This window comes from Podarcis raffonei, chromosome 12 (assembly GCF_027172205.1).
Source record: "Podarcis raffonei isolate rPodRaf1 chromosome 12, rPodRaf1.pri, whole genome shotgun sequence".
NCBI lineage: Eukaryota > Metazoa > Chordata > Lepidosauria > Squamata > Lacertidae > Podarcis > Podarcis raffonei.
Genome location: NC_070613.1, coordinates 24,223,204 through 24,236,728, shown reverse-complemented (window position 1 = coordinate 24,236,728; position 13,525 = coordinate 24,223,204). Strand labels below are relative to the sequence as shown.

Sequence of the window (13,525 nt, the reverse complement as noted above, 5' to 3'; positions counted from 1 at the left end):
GGAATATATGCAGTCTAAAACAATTTCTGGCTTTTTGTTTGTCTTTGCCATAGATCCCGCATTACCATACTTTGAAACAACAATTCCAGCCTCAGGCTATTTCAATTTTGGGAATAGCAGTTACTTTTTCATTGGCACAAAAATGACATGGGAAGAGGCCAGGAAAAAATGCAATTCTGAACAGTCAGAGCTTGCCAGCATTTGGAATCCCTACATTGAATCATTCCTATGGCTAAAGGTGTTGAAATATGAGGAGCCTGTGTGGATTGGTCTAACTAGCAACACGGTAAGAACATGCAATGTACGTTAACATAATATTACTTTTCCACTCCAAGGGTTTGTATTCAGAAGGACATAGTTAGAAAGCACAGGGCTTTCATTAGCTGACTTTATTCAAAACTAGGGACTGCCCCTGCTTACTACACTTGCCAACCCCACCTAACCTTTTGGCAACCACTCTCTCCCCACATCCGACCAACCGCCCTCCCTTTATCCACCCACCCCTTCATCCTCCCTGCACATCCTCCCTGCATCATTAATCATCATTATTATCATCGGCATAAATTTAAATCTAGTTCTTCTTTCCAAAGGAGCCCAGGGTTGCAAGCCATGTAGGGCTTTGTGTGACCTCCAGGTATATGGCAGTGTACAATTTTTTAATAATAATAGGGCCTGGTAGGTCACTAGCAGCCAATGCAGTATTTTCTGAATTATATTATTATTATTATTATTATTATTATTATTATTATTATTATTATTATATCCTACCCTTTTCCCTCATAGGGACTCAAGGCACCTCACAGCTAGATATAGTACAACTAATCAATGCAAGGTATCAGATAACAAGAATTGATCAGTTGCCAGCAGTCTAAACACAGTCATTAGGGAGCAATATATGTAACACAATGCCCAGTTGGGACAGAACAGGAATACTTGCCATTTCTCAGTCAATTATATATATACCTCCACTAACCCAAAGAGGCCTCATTCTATCAAGAAGAGTCAGAGCATGAGCTAGTCTAAGCAATTTCTCAATAATTGGTGACACAGGGTCACATTGGGCTGTCCCACTTACCAATCCAGCAGCTGTATTCTGCAGTAGTTGTAGCCTCTGGGTCATCTTCAAGGCAAGACCCACATAAAGCACTTTGGAGTAGCTCAGGTGAGAGGCACCAGAGCATGGACAACTAAGGCCCAACTATCTTAGTTCAGGAACAGATATAACTGGATGACTAGCGCCCATCTAGCCTTTGATTGCTTCCAGACCCCTGTCCAAAACCTTCCTGGCTTCTCCAGATTCAGATGGAGTGGATAGAGTTATGTGTCATCAGCATACCAATGACACCATGCTTCAGATCTCCAGATGACATCTCCCAAGGGTTTTTTCAATAGATATTAAACAGCACAGGGATCCCTTCAGTTGTCATAGCTATAGCTATACCCAGAATTCATCACCTGATTGTGTTTCTGTAAATAAAATGAAAGGGGTGTGTGGAGATGATGTGGAGCTCATGTTATGGGAAATAAACTACAACCAGCATGTGTTGTTCCAATGTGCATTAGAATGGTGAGCACTACACATGGATAAACAACCGGAGACTGATGTATACTAACTGGGCACCTGAAGAGCCAAAGCACAGAATAGCCTGTGTCTTCGTGGACCTTGAGGGTCATTGGAAAACAGGAACTTGCAATGAAACATACTTATTTATCTGTGAGCAGCATCATGGTAAGCAAAGAAATATCTCTCTTTTAATGTGGGGCATAGCACTCTCATTCCAATAAGGTCTCCATTTCAGAACAGAGCTGAGAACTGTAGACACTGATCTGATAGCATCTTGATAAAACAGTTTATTCTGATTTTGGAGTATACAATTCTGAACACAGAAATCACTTTCGCCCAGTGTGTTGCTATCTATATAGATATTGTTCAGTTCCTTTTATAGGAACACCATCTACCACTCCCACCATAGGTGGAAATATGTGCCTTTATGTTGCTGTTTTTGCAGCTCCAGCACTTTGGGAAGAGATTGGGAGTTTATGTGATAAGATCACTGGTGGTGTAATGACACCTCAAAATTATTTTAAGAAAGGATTCTTCCACCCTTGCTGAAATTGTTTTCACAGGCAGCTTGCTCCATATTCTTTCATAGTGCAAGACAAACTGGGGGAAAAGATTAATTTCCATATATATATATATATATATATATATATATATATATATAATAAATATATATAAATTTATTATATATATAATAAATTTATAAGTATAATAAATGTATATAATATATAAATATAATAAATTTATAGATAAATTTATAATATATATAATATATAATATATATAAATTTATATATATATAAATATATATATATAAATGTATATATTTGATGACTTATTGTTGAAATGCCTCCAGTGAAATACATCAGAACTTGGAATTCTTAGGAATCATTCAGCTTCAAGTGAGAATAGCATAAAACACCCATGGACAACATCCTGATACTTACAAACAAAAACAACACGTTACTACCTTCCTATGCATTTGATTGATTGATTGATTGATTGATTGATTGATTGTGGCTGCAACAACCTAATTTTGTGTGTGTGTGAATTTAATTTTAAATTCTCTTCCATGGTATTTTCTTCTTTGTTTCGTTAGTTCCTATATGTTATGGAATCATACGTTTTTGATTAAAGAAATAAAAATAAGTATTTAGATTTTGGGGTTGGCTTTCTATGTAAAATCATTCCCTCTGATTAAAAGCTTGACCTGTCAATCACAGCAGAGCTCCCTCTCCTTGTCTCCACATCTCTCTGGTGTTTGCTCTCCCTTCTCCCATCATCTGGTATGCTAAAGGTAATTTTGCTTTCAACAGGCACCTGTCTACAGCAGTTTCTTTAAATGCTTGGCTTGCCGTGGCACAGTGGGGTCCACCGTGGCACAGTGTGCGAACTTGTACAGATGCCATATCCCCTTTTATAAGCCAAAGGGGTATCATGCTTTGCCTCATGACTCAGGACCTGTCTAAACCTTAAGCACTCCCCTTGTATTTCTAGGTTTCTAAGGTGCCTTTATTTAAAAAAAGAAAACTACTTGCTTTATAACAGGTGCATTCCCAACGGAGGCACCACAGCTGCCAGGAAAATGCCCTCCTCCACCAGAAGAAGACGGGAGAGCTTGGGTTCCTTTTCGGGCTCATTGCTATAAATTCTACCCTGCTTGGGAAGCTTGGTGGCAAGCGGCCTTCAGATGTTCTTATTTTGGTGAGTGTCATTTTGAAAAATGAATTGTTTTACAAATGAAAATGGTAGAAAGAAAAATGGTACAGCCCATGGCATGCAGGAAATTCTTTCTTTCTGGCACAATCCAATAATAAAAAGTTTTATTATCAAAATAATACTGAGAATAATGTGTTACAGACCTGGTATCAGGGATCAGCACCAACAACCATTCGCTGATGGCCTGAGTTCCCTGAACACCAGCCAGTCTTCCTCTCCTTGCCCAATCCCAAAGCATTGTTGGTGCAGCCAAAAACCCCTGTTGCCGTGGTTCACCTTTTGATTCCTCCATAATGCCTCTGGGCCCAGATAGAATGTTCCTTCCCTGGGGCCACAGAAGCCCCATGGGAGAATTTAAATAGTGCTTTCCTGATACACTGACTTTTTGCCACTGGTGGCACACAATGAAGGAAAGATGGGCCAGGGGCAAAAGAAAAGCAGAGGAGAGCTCAAGCAAGCAGACTTGGCCCTACCTGGGAAGGAGTCTTCATCATCTGTGCCTTCACTGCCCTGGACAGGGTCTTTGCCACTTCACCATGCCTGCCAGGGGACATCACTGTTGCCAAGAACAGACCGGCAAGAGCTGCAGAGGGTCCTGTCAAACCTGGCATTGTTCTGCCAGTGTGGCACCATTCAATTCTTGTTCTCATATGCTGGACAGGTCTTACCTGTCCTTCAGCATAAGTTCCCAGGTCAGGTTACAACAATACAAAGTTAAAACCAGCCCTGAGATTTGTGGGATGTAAAACACATACCTGTCAAGTACAACATTCCTAGAGTGGGCATACAAGGGGACAAACTTCCTCTGCATGTGACTAGAGGTGGGCGTTGCCTTACCTGCCCATGTAACAAAAAGGGCAAGGCAGGGAGCACACTTCCTCTTTGGCTTTTCTCTCTCTGACTCCATTCATCAAAGAAGCAACATCTCTTCAGCTAGAGATGCCCTGTTGGCTTTCAGCCAAAAAGGGACAAAGGAACTCTCTCCCTATGGGATAGATTCCATGTGTACATATTTTGTAACCTAAGTCTGCCTTCAGGCATCCAATTGTGAACTGAATGATACTGTAAGTAAACTTCTTTTTACTGACTTTAAATAAGATTGTCATGTCTATTCTTTTCAAGAGGGACAAAAGGAGATTACCAGGAATCTATATTAATAAGCTTAAACAAGCTTGCAACAAAGCTAACTGCTGTGTGTTTAAAAAGGGGAATGCACTCTGCTAAGTAAAGGGACTTACTAACGCAAGTTATATGAAGAATATTATTTAACAGTATATCCTCTCCTGCCTCCCTGAACGTTCCCACACATCAGGTGTGAAAAGGCAGGGGAAAGAGAGGCATCATCATATGGCAGAAGTGATAAAATGAAGGTGCAAGAGGACATATCTCTGTGGAAAGAGAATTCCACAACTTAGGGCCATAGGCCTGTTCTCTGTTGGGCTGCCATTCCTTGCACTTCCAAGGTCAGTGGAATTAGCAAGACGGCAATTTGAGAGTATTTATACTGAAGAGATCAGTTTCCGATACTTGAGGCCTGCACTATTTAGGGTTTTTAACACAAATGGGATCACCTTGAAATGCGTCTAGAAATGAAAGGGCTACCTATACAGGTGTTTTAAATTAGGCTGTGTCAGTTCTAAATGGAACCTCAGCCAATCATCTGCCAGTTCCATTCATCCATCCATCTCCACCTGTTCATATTGCTGAATATACTACTATTTCTGCTGCTGCTGCAATATTTCTCTGAAGAAAACTTGTATCCTGTTTCAAACTGATTGACCAAATCGCAATAAATTCTATTTGATAGAATTTGATAGAATGGGTTAATCCGACTTCCTCCTACTCAGTAAACATGACATCAAAGTCACACAGGCACCCCATTAATATAAATACTTTGAAAGGGTATCATCTTTCTCTTCCAGAGAACTGAGGTGATTTTTCCCCCTTTTATGTGTAATTAGAAATACAGAGTGAAAAACGTTTTCAGTACTGGAGCTCAGGATTTTTGTGAACCATCTGATTTGTAAAAATGACATTTCTATTGAATGTTTGATTAAGTGATTTTCTTTAACTGTTAATTATTATTTTCTACAAGTGGGTAGGTTACAATGATCCCTCTCCAATAGAAATTATGCAATAGAATAGCAGTCACAAGCGTTTGAAAGAAAGATATACCGTATTTTTCGCTCTATAAGATTCACCAGACCACAAGACACACCTAGTTTTTGAAGGAGGAAAACAAGAAAAAAAATATTCTGAATCTCAGAAGCCAGAACAGCAAGAGGGATCGCTGCGCAGTGAAAGCAGCAATCCCTTTTGCTGTTCTGGCTTCTGGGATAGCTGCGCAGCCTGCATTCACTCTATAAGACGCACACACATTTCCCTTTACTTTTTAGGAGGGAAAAAGTGAGTCTTATAGAGCAAAAAATACGGTATATATTTTCTCTAAATATTCAGAACTTCATATTGCTGCCAGTGCTGGATAGTGATTCATTGGTCTTATCTTGTTAGGCAGTCTTTTTCAAGGAGAAGATAACTTTTTAATGAGTTTACTTTATTCCTGTGGTATATTTCCTAGGTGGCACCTTGGCTTCAATAGAAGATTTAGCTGAACAGGATTTTTTGTTGGAGTACACTCAGCAATTCAGCAAGGAAAAATTTTGGATTGGATTGTTCAAAAATATAGATGGTAATTGTTTAACACTCAATATTTATATACATAATAAATGTATTATCTGTATTTATGCAAAAGTGTCCTCAAATATGACACACATTTCCTTTGGAGGGGGGAGTTTGGACGTAAAAGAGCTCAGCAGCAAAAGCCATCGGTTGTAAGCGAATGATGCTTACATATTCTTGGCAAGCATTCAGGAAAAAGGAAAAAGCTCACCCATTATCTGAGAATTCATCAACTAGATGGTAAACAGTAGTATAGGAAACATCTATGCCATGGGTCAGCAAACTAAGGCCCAGGGGCCGGGGCTAGCCCAATTGCCTTCTGGATCCGGCCCACAGACGGTCCGGGAATTGCCGCGTGAATCGGCATGGGGATTCTGATTGTTCGGGCTGCCCCATTCCCCACCCCCCTCACACATACCGTGGCGGCGTCTCCTCCCTCCCTCCTCCTGGCTTCTCCCTGCCCTGCCTAGAGGAGGAAGGGGGCTGGGCTGAGCCAGCTGAGCACCATTTTAAGCAGCCCCTCTCTGGAGCCAGCTCTTTCATGCCGCTCATCACCCCACCACCACCAGCAGCAGCAGCCCCTGCCGCTCGCAAGGCACAGGGAAGCAACCACTGGGGCTCATCCGTTGCTGTGAAGAAGGGAGGGGGTTGGTTTTTTTCAAAACATAGTCCGACCCCCCACAAGGTCTGAGGGACAGTGGACCGGCGCCTTGCGGAAAAAGTTTGCTGACCCCTGACTATGCTTTCAAATAATCAAGCCCTGCCCCTAACCACATCTCCTTCAACTTGACTTATGCCATTACTTGAAGTTCCATCCCAGATGTCCCACTAGGCATATTGGGAAAATAAAATTTATAATTACTACATATTTTGGGAAGTGGCTTGTCCTTTTGTCCTCCGTAGGTTCAGGCATCTCTCAAGATATCATTGCCAAACTTGGCATGAGGATTCCTGAAGTTCGGGGTGACAGTTTTCATTGATGTTGGAATGCCAGACACTATTTTGAATCAAAATGGTGGTCCGAAATGTCACTATCTCCATGGGGCTAAAAAGCACTCGCCAAGCATCACCCTCTGGGAGTGGCCATCCAAGTAGAACCAGTACCACCTCAACACAGTGCCATCCACCCCTAATTTGTACAGCCACTCCAGAAAGATAGAATGGCCATGATATCGAAAGCTGCTGAGAGGCCAAGGAGAATTAACAAGGGCGTGTTTCCCCCCCCCCTCTCTCTTGACAAAAGTCATCATACAGGGAGACCAAAGCAGTTTCTGTGCCAAAACCAGACCTAAACCCCGATTGAAATGGATTTGAGCCTAAAAATCATAGCTCCCTTTTTCATCCCCATTTCACATTGGTTCAGCAGTTGAGAACAAAGGACTATGTGGTGTTAAAATGAAGGATGCTACTCAATTAACATATGCAAACTTCCTGTAACCCCATCCCAGTCTCATGACTGCATGTGATAAACTGTAAAGAATTAGATCGCCACACCGTTGCAGTGGAAATTTACAGCTAACCTCCATCTCAAGCCCTATGGAAAAACACTGGCATTCCCTACCCTGCTGTCTTCGATACTCACATTTTTTCCAACTTTTTAATGTAACATGAAATAACTGGGAGGAGGAAATGTGATGTAGCACCTCTTTTCCCTACCCACCTCCTGACCATAAAGGTTTTCAAAAACCAGCAGCTCAATGAAAGGGAAGCGCTGCCGTGGCCGCATTTGAGCAGCTAAACCCCGCCCCCAAGCCTCCACCTGATTGGTTGGCTCCCTGGGGGCGCGGCGCGGCAGCCGGGACAACTGGGCAGGGGCCGTAACGTCCCCTGCCAACACGGGAAACAGCTCCCCCTCACAACTCCTCCTCTCTGTAAGGAGGAGAGGCTTTTCAAAAACCCTAATTTAACATTAGCCCAATCCCCAAATTTATCCAGGCCGTGAAATCATCCAGGTCAGGTGGGAACGTTGGATCACTGTCTGTGTGTACATTTGCACTGCCCTAATAACAAAACAAATTGCCCTGTCTATTTAAAAACCATGATTTATAGGTTTCTTTGAATTGCTTGGCAGCACTGGTCATGCCCTACTAGTAAGCAATAATTCAAAAAATGGCTTTGATCTGGAGTACTGTCAATGTTCCCACTTACCATGGCACCTCTATGTTGTCTGCACATGTGAGCCAGACAACCAGTACTTTCTTGTGATGATCCTGACGGTATGGAGTGCTGTCACTTATTTCATTTTTTTGCTATCATTGGCAGACATTTTCTGCTGGCACCTATGGCACCAGACCCTCCTTTTTTTTAAACCGAAAAGAACACTGCAGAGAACCATCCAAAATAGTACTAAATATGGGGGGGGGGAGTGTTGTCAGAAATCAGAGGCACTCTCCCCTTATTGTTAGTGTGTTCAGTGTTCTGATACGATAATGGCAGTAGCTTGCATATTCTCCAAACTGAAAAAGGTGAAGAGGAAAAAGGATCGCTGTAATTTTAAAACACGTTTCCATATAGTATGTTTTACAGTCATGGTGCTACTCTTCTCCTTTCCGTCATAATGCTATTTATATATTTTTATAATTAGGAGAATGGATGTGGAAGGATAAAACTCAAGTGGGTTTTGTCAATTGGAGAGGTGAAGAGCCTGCATTCAATCCTCAAGCTTTTCGGGATCAGAAATGCATTGCCATGAACAGCAATGATGGGAAATGGTTGGGTACGGACTGCCGCAATCATATGTCATTTATATGTAAAACGCCCAAAAGTAAGTCATAAATTATTATTAAACTAAATTTTAGCCATAATTCTGATATAATACAATAGGGGAATATTGAGTTATATAGAACTGCAGTTAGTGTCTTATGGCGATCTTGTCCAACTGCTCTCTTGCTTGATTCATTGTACAGTACTAGAAGTTTATCCTTATCTCTTTATCTGCTTCCTTCTTCACAAAGTTCTCAAAGGAAGGTGTTTCTGTGATTCTACAAAACAGAATTTTCCCTACCTCAGCAGTTTGACAACCTTCCACCCCCTGCTATGCTTACTAGCAAGTTCTTAGCATTCTTTCCAAACTGTCAGTCATTCCTTTTCTAGCACAAACTGTTGGTATTTTGTATTTTGGTTAAAGGATAAAACACTAGGTATAAGAGAAAGAGAGTTTCCTGGATGCTTAAGATCCAGGTTTAAGGTAAGTGGGCTTTGGTGTCTCTCACCAAAGCAGAGATTTAAAATCACAAAATATGCAGTGAAGTAAAGCATTGAAATTTAGGTTGTTAGACCTTTAAAATATCCTCTTTTAGGTTGTCTCCAAAGTTCCCCACTTCCCTTAGCATAGAAAGAAACCACACATTTGGCTGGTTAAAAATGGTTTACTAACAAACACTTCAAAGGCCAGATTCATGTGCTTTTCCATGCAGCAGTAAGAAAAGACAGGCAGTAAGACTTAGGTTCCAAAGTGATGAGAGTTTCTAAATCATTTGTAGAGAAACACAAAGATGGCTTGTTTAAGCCATGAATGCAATAAACATGTCAAATGGTTCTCATTTTTAAATAGTAATATGTGGGATTGAAACTTCAAAGTTAGGAAGAGCCCTGTCTAGCATACATTGCTAAGTTATTTTCATGTTGCGATATGTCAAGGCCCAAAGCCTGAAAAATATAAAGTTTTCCCTACAATTTTGATAGACCTTGCCTAATATCCAAGTGGATATTGCAATCAAATATTTGAAAATCAGCTTTTTTGCTGTTGTCCAAATAAAGTTGCACTAATATGGCCAGTAAAGCGAGATGAGCGCCACAACCCCAGAGTCGTTTGCGACTGGACTTAACTGTCAGGGATCCATTACCTTTTTTAATACGGTATACTTTACCATTAAGTGTTTGACAACATTTGAAGGACCAATGGGCCAAATCATCTTTTGGTGAATCAAATGCCCAAACCTGGATTCTTGTGCTGGGGAGTGGGGGCCAGATCTGCTGGCAGAGAGGCTGCTTAGGTTTCCTTCCACTCAAAACTCCCAACTGGTTCACTTTCCTGCTGATCAGAACTCTTGAGCTAAACAGCAGCAACATTCCCTTGCATAACTATCTTCCTACTGGGCTGAGTAGGAAGTTCTGTGGTTTGCACAATGTATATGATTACACCTTAAGCATGTCTTTTATTTTGCAGTTAATGACGAAACAACTAAAGCACCTACAAACAGTACAGGTAAGACTATTAATGACACATGGTCATTCTGCTTGGATAGCTGGCACTACACCCTCACTGGTATTACTAATGTCAGTATTTTTTAAAAAATATATAAATTTCATACATTTATATGCCGCTTAGAAATTCTGTATATTAAGTGGTGTACATAAAATTTCTATTCTAAACAAAACATACCAGGGGTGGGGGGAGAGACAGTTAAATTCCATTATTATTAACAACAGCACCCTACCTTGAAATGCCAGCTGAAATAAAAAAACCTTTGTCATGCACCTGAATTTCAGCAAGTAACATGGCAGGAAGAAATCGCTTTAGAACAGAAAGCAATGACTAGAAAGTCCAAGCCCATAGAACAAAAACAGCACTGAAAGTGCTCATCAAATATCGAATTCCACAATGAATGAACTACTGCTCTACACTAGAAGGGTTGGTGCAGCATGGATGACCCCATCCATAGGCTAATCCAGCCCACAACAAATTCTCTAATCAAGGCATCGCTCTGCATGGTGAACAACTCCTCCCTCCTGAGCACAACAAGACTGTGTTGTCCAATACCATCAAACAACTGGTGGCCATTTGGCTTGGTGGGCTTGCCTCCCCCAGTTGTATTCATGTCTTTGGTAGCAAAATGACAGGCTGTAATCAGCAACTGAACCTCCTCTCAGGAGGTTTGTGCAGGCTACTGGGGGTGGGGAGGAATAATGACAGCTCTGCTTTCTGGTAAAGAACTTTTCCTTTGAAGTGAAAGAGTTGGAGAGTGGGAGAGAGAGATTTTGATTTATTGGAAAATTCCATAGTATTGCGTGTGAAAAGTGGGGAGGCGGAACACCTGAGGTTAGGTTCCCCTTTCACGGGCACATGCACAGAATAATGCTGTCATTTTTAGCCACTGTGCTGAAACTACTGGGGGAAGATACACTATTGCTTGGACACATGGAAATTGTTCAGCAGTGTCCCACAGCTTTGGGGTTACATTCCTTCATAGCCCTTTCTTTTAAGAGGGTCAATCTTCTTCTACTTTGAGTAGAATAAAAGCTGCTTCTATACATGCTCAGGTTGTGACTCCACATATCTTCTGCATCCCATTTCCTTCCTACAAATAAGGGGCAATGTTCATGGTTTGCAAGTTCACAACACGCTGTGCTTAGGTGCAGTAAACACCACCCAGACATCCTTCTTATGATAGTGTAAGGTATTTAATGTCTTGGTTTCGTATGTATATATCTACACCTTTTCTCTCATTGGCAGTGCAAGAAGAAGATGTCTCTGCATTTGCACACGGCAAATATTTGAAAGTCGTTCTCCCAGTCATCTTCATCCTCATCGGTGCAGGTATCACAGCCTGTATTTTCTACAGAAGAAGAAGAAGAAGCAGGCAACTATAAACCACAGCAGGCTTTGACAATCCTTTCCTTTGTGACCGTGTGATAATTCTTCAGAAAAAAAATGGCTCAGAATCACATGTGGTGGATGAAGAGGGAAATTAACAAATGTAGGCACTAATGCTATCTGTATACATTTACCTGGAAGTAAGCCCATTGAACCCCCATTCAGACTTACTTCTGAATTGACAGGTGTAGGATTGCACCATTCATTTATTCATTTCCAAGAAGTAACCATGGCTGGAAGTTACTCGTCTTAAGCAGCAGTATACAGAGGTACTTTCTACAATGAGACTCATGATGTAGAATGCTCTGAATACATATTATCTAGTATGAGTAAAATCATAAATTGTACTGATTATATTCTGATTAAAGATTATGCAATTCAAAAAAAACCTAAGGGTCATGTCAATGTTATCCTCTGGCAACCAAGGTGCTGCAATATATTCTTGCCCCAATTCAGTGGGCCATTTATGCACAAAGGCTTTTTCAGGAAAGCTAAAATCCCACTTGTTGTGAGGAGGAGGAGGAAGAGCAGAAGGGTGAATCTCCTCCAGAAGAGACAGTTTTCAAGATTAAAAAAAGGAGCCTAGGTGTTGTTGCAGAGAGTGTGACTGCATGCACAGCACCTAACTGTGTGCCTGTAGTTCCCTATAAAGCTAGGTCTGTTTGTACCTCTGTGTGCAGTGGTGTAGGAAGGGGGTGGGTGGTGGGTGCGGACCACCCCGGGTTTCATCTCTGAGGGGGGTGTTCAGCCAACAAATGAAACACGGCTGAACTCGCTGTGTAGGGGAGAGCGTATGGATAAGGAGTCAGCATAGCTATGTTCTGCCCCTAAGGTCAGAGGAAGCATGCCAGAATTGCACTGGCAGTGCCACAGGGCTTTCCCCCCTCCCTCTCCACCAGTGGGGGATCGTGTGCCTGTGCCGCTGCCCCCTGAACCCACTCAGGCCTAGCCATTGCCCTTAAAGCCACCGCCGGGAGGCAGAGGCAGGTGAGAGGGGAAAGTGAGCCATCCCACCAGCACTTGGGAGCTGCGCAAAGCCACTTCTCCCTTCACTGCCACGCACTCTGTGTCTTTTAAGCACCTACACTCAGGTATTCATGGGTTTCTTTCCCTGAGTAATGGCCTGTGTTTTTGAAGTTGCAAACAAATTAACAGGGCGACTCTTTCCTCCTTCTCTCTCCCCCCCTCTCTCTGTGCCCCCTCCCACCTTTCCACATATCCCCACTTAACTGTTTCCTGCCTCACTTTAAATCCTTTCTCACCTGAAAAAACACCTTTGGGAAGCGATTTTGCCCTTTTGGCTCCTTTCCCCTAGAATTATAGTATTGTAGAGTTGGAAGGGACCCTGTTGAGTATCATCTAGTCCAACCCTCTGCAATGCAGGAATTTGCCGCTGTCCCATTCTTTTTTACATTTGCTCTCATCCCTCGTTTGCCCTCCTGTGTAAATTTACATATCACTCTCCTTCTCTCCCTCTTTATTTATCTCTCTCACACACGGTTACCTCAGAGTAGACTCACTGAAATGAATTAAAAATCCAAACATTAATTTCAAAGTGTCTTCCCTAAGTAGAATTTAGTTGGATGTAGACCGTTGTTACCAAAAAGATCTGCACAAACCAGTTTATCTGAGTGTATTATTTTCAGGGGGGGGGAGACTCATTTATTTATAATTGCTTAATCATATGGGACTAAATTGCATTATGTTGTAAGGACCTTTCATAAAATCTTAGAATTGTAAATTTGGAAGGGACCCCAAGGATCATCTAGTCCAACCGACTGCAAGGCAGGAATCTAAACTAAAGCATCCATGACAGATGGCCATCCAACCTCCAGTTACAAACTTCCAAGGAAGGAGAGTGCAAAACCTCCCAAGGGAGTCTGTTGCACTGTTGAAGGTGTCTTGCTGTCAGAAAAGTTCTTCCTGATGTTTCGTCAGAACCTCCTCTCATGTAACTTGGAGCCATTGTTT

The 13,525-nt window shown here is 41.8% G+C and overlaps 1 protein-coding gene across 1 annotated transcript in view; it reads left to right on the top strand.

Moving 5' to 3' along the window:
• Nucleotides 1–11,571, top strand: part of LOC128398384 (macrophage mannose receptor 1-like) — a 50,825-nt gene extending 39,254 nt beyond the window's left edge. Inside the window, exons 25-31 of the mRNA XM_053359395.1 lie at nucleotides 54–286; nucleotides 1,564–1,729; nucleotides 3,109–3,264; nucleotides 5,858–5,968; nucleotides 8,543–8,722; nucleotides 10,127–10,165; nucleotides 11,414–11,571. Coding sequence (XP_053215370.1) covers nucleotides 54–286; nucleotides 1,564–1,729; nucleotides 3,109–3,264; nucleotides 5,858–5,968; nucleotides 8,543–8,722; nucleotides 10,127–10,165; nucleotides 11,414–11,550 — 1,022 coding nt within the window. The 3' untranslated portion in view covers nucleotides 11,551–11,571. The remainder of the gene's footprint in view (nucleotides 1–53; nucleotides 287–1,563; nucleotides 1,730–3,108; nucleotides 3,265–5,857; nucleotides 5,969–8,542; nucleotides 8,723–10,126; nucleotides 10,166–11,413) is intronic.
• The last annotated feature ends 1,954 nt before the right edge of the window (nucleotides 11,572–13,525 follow it).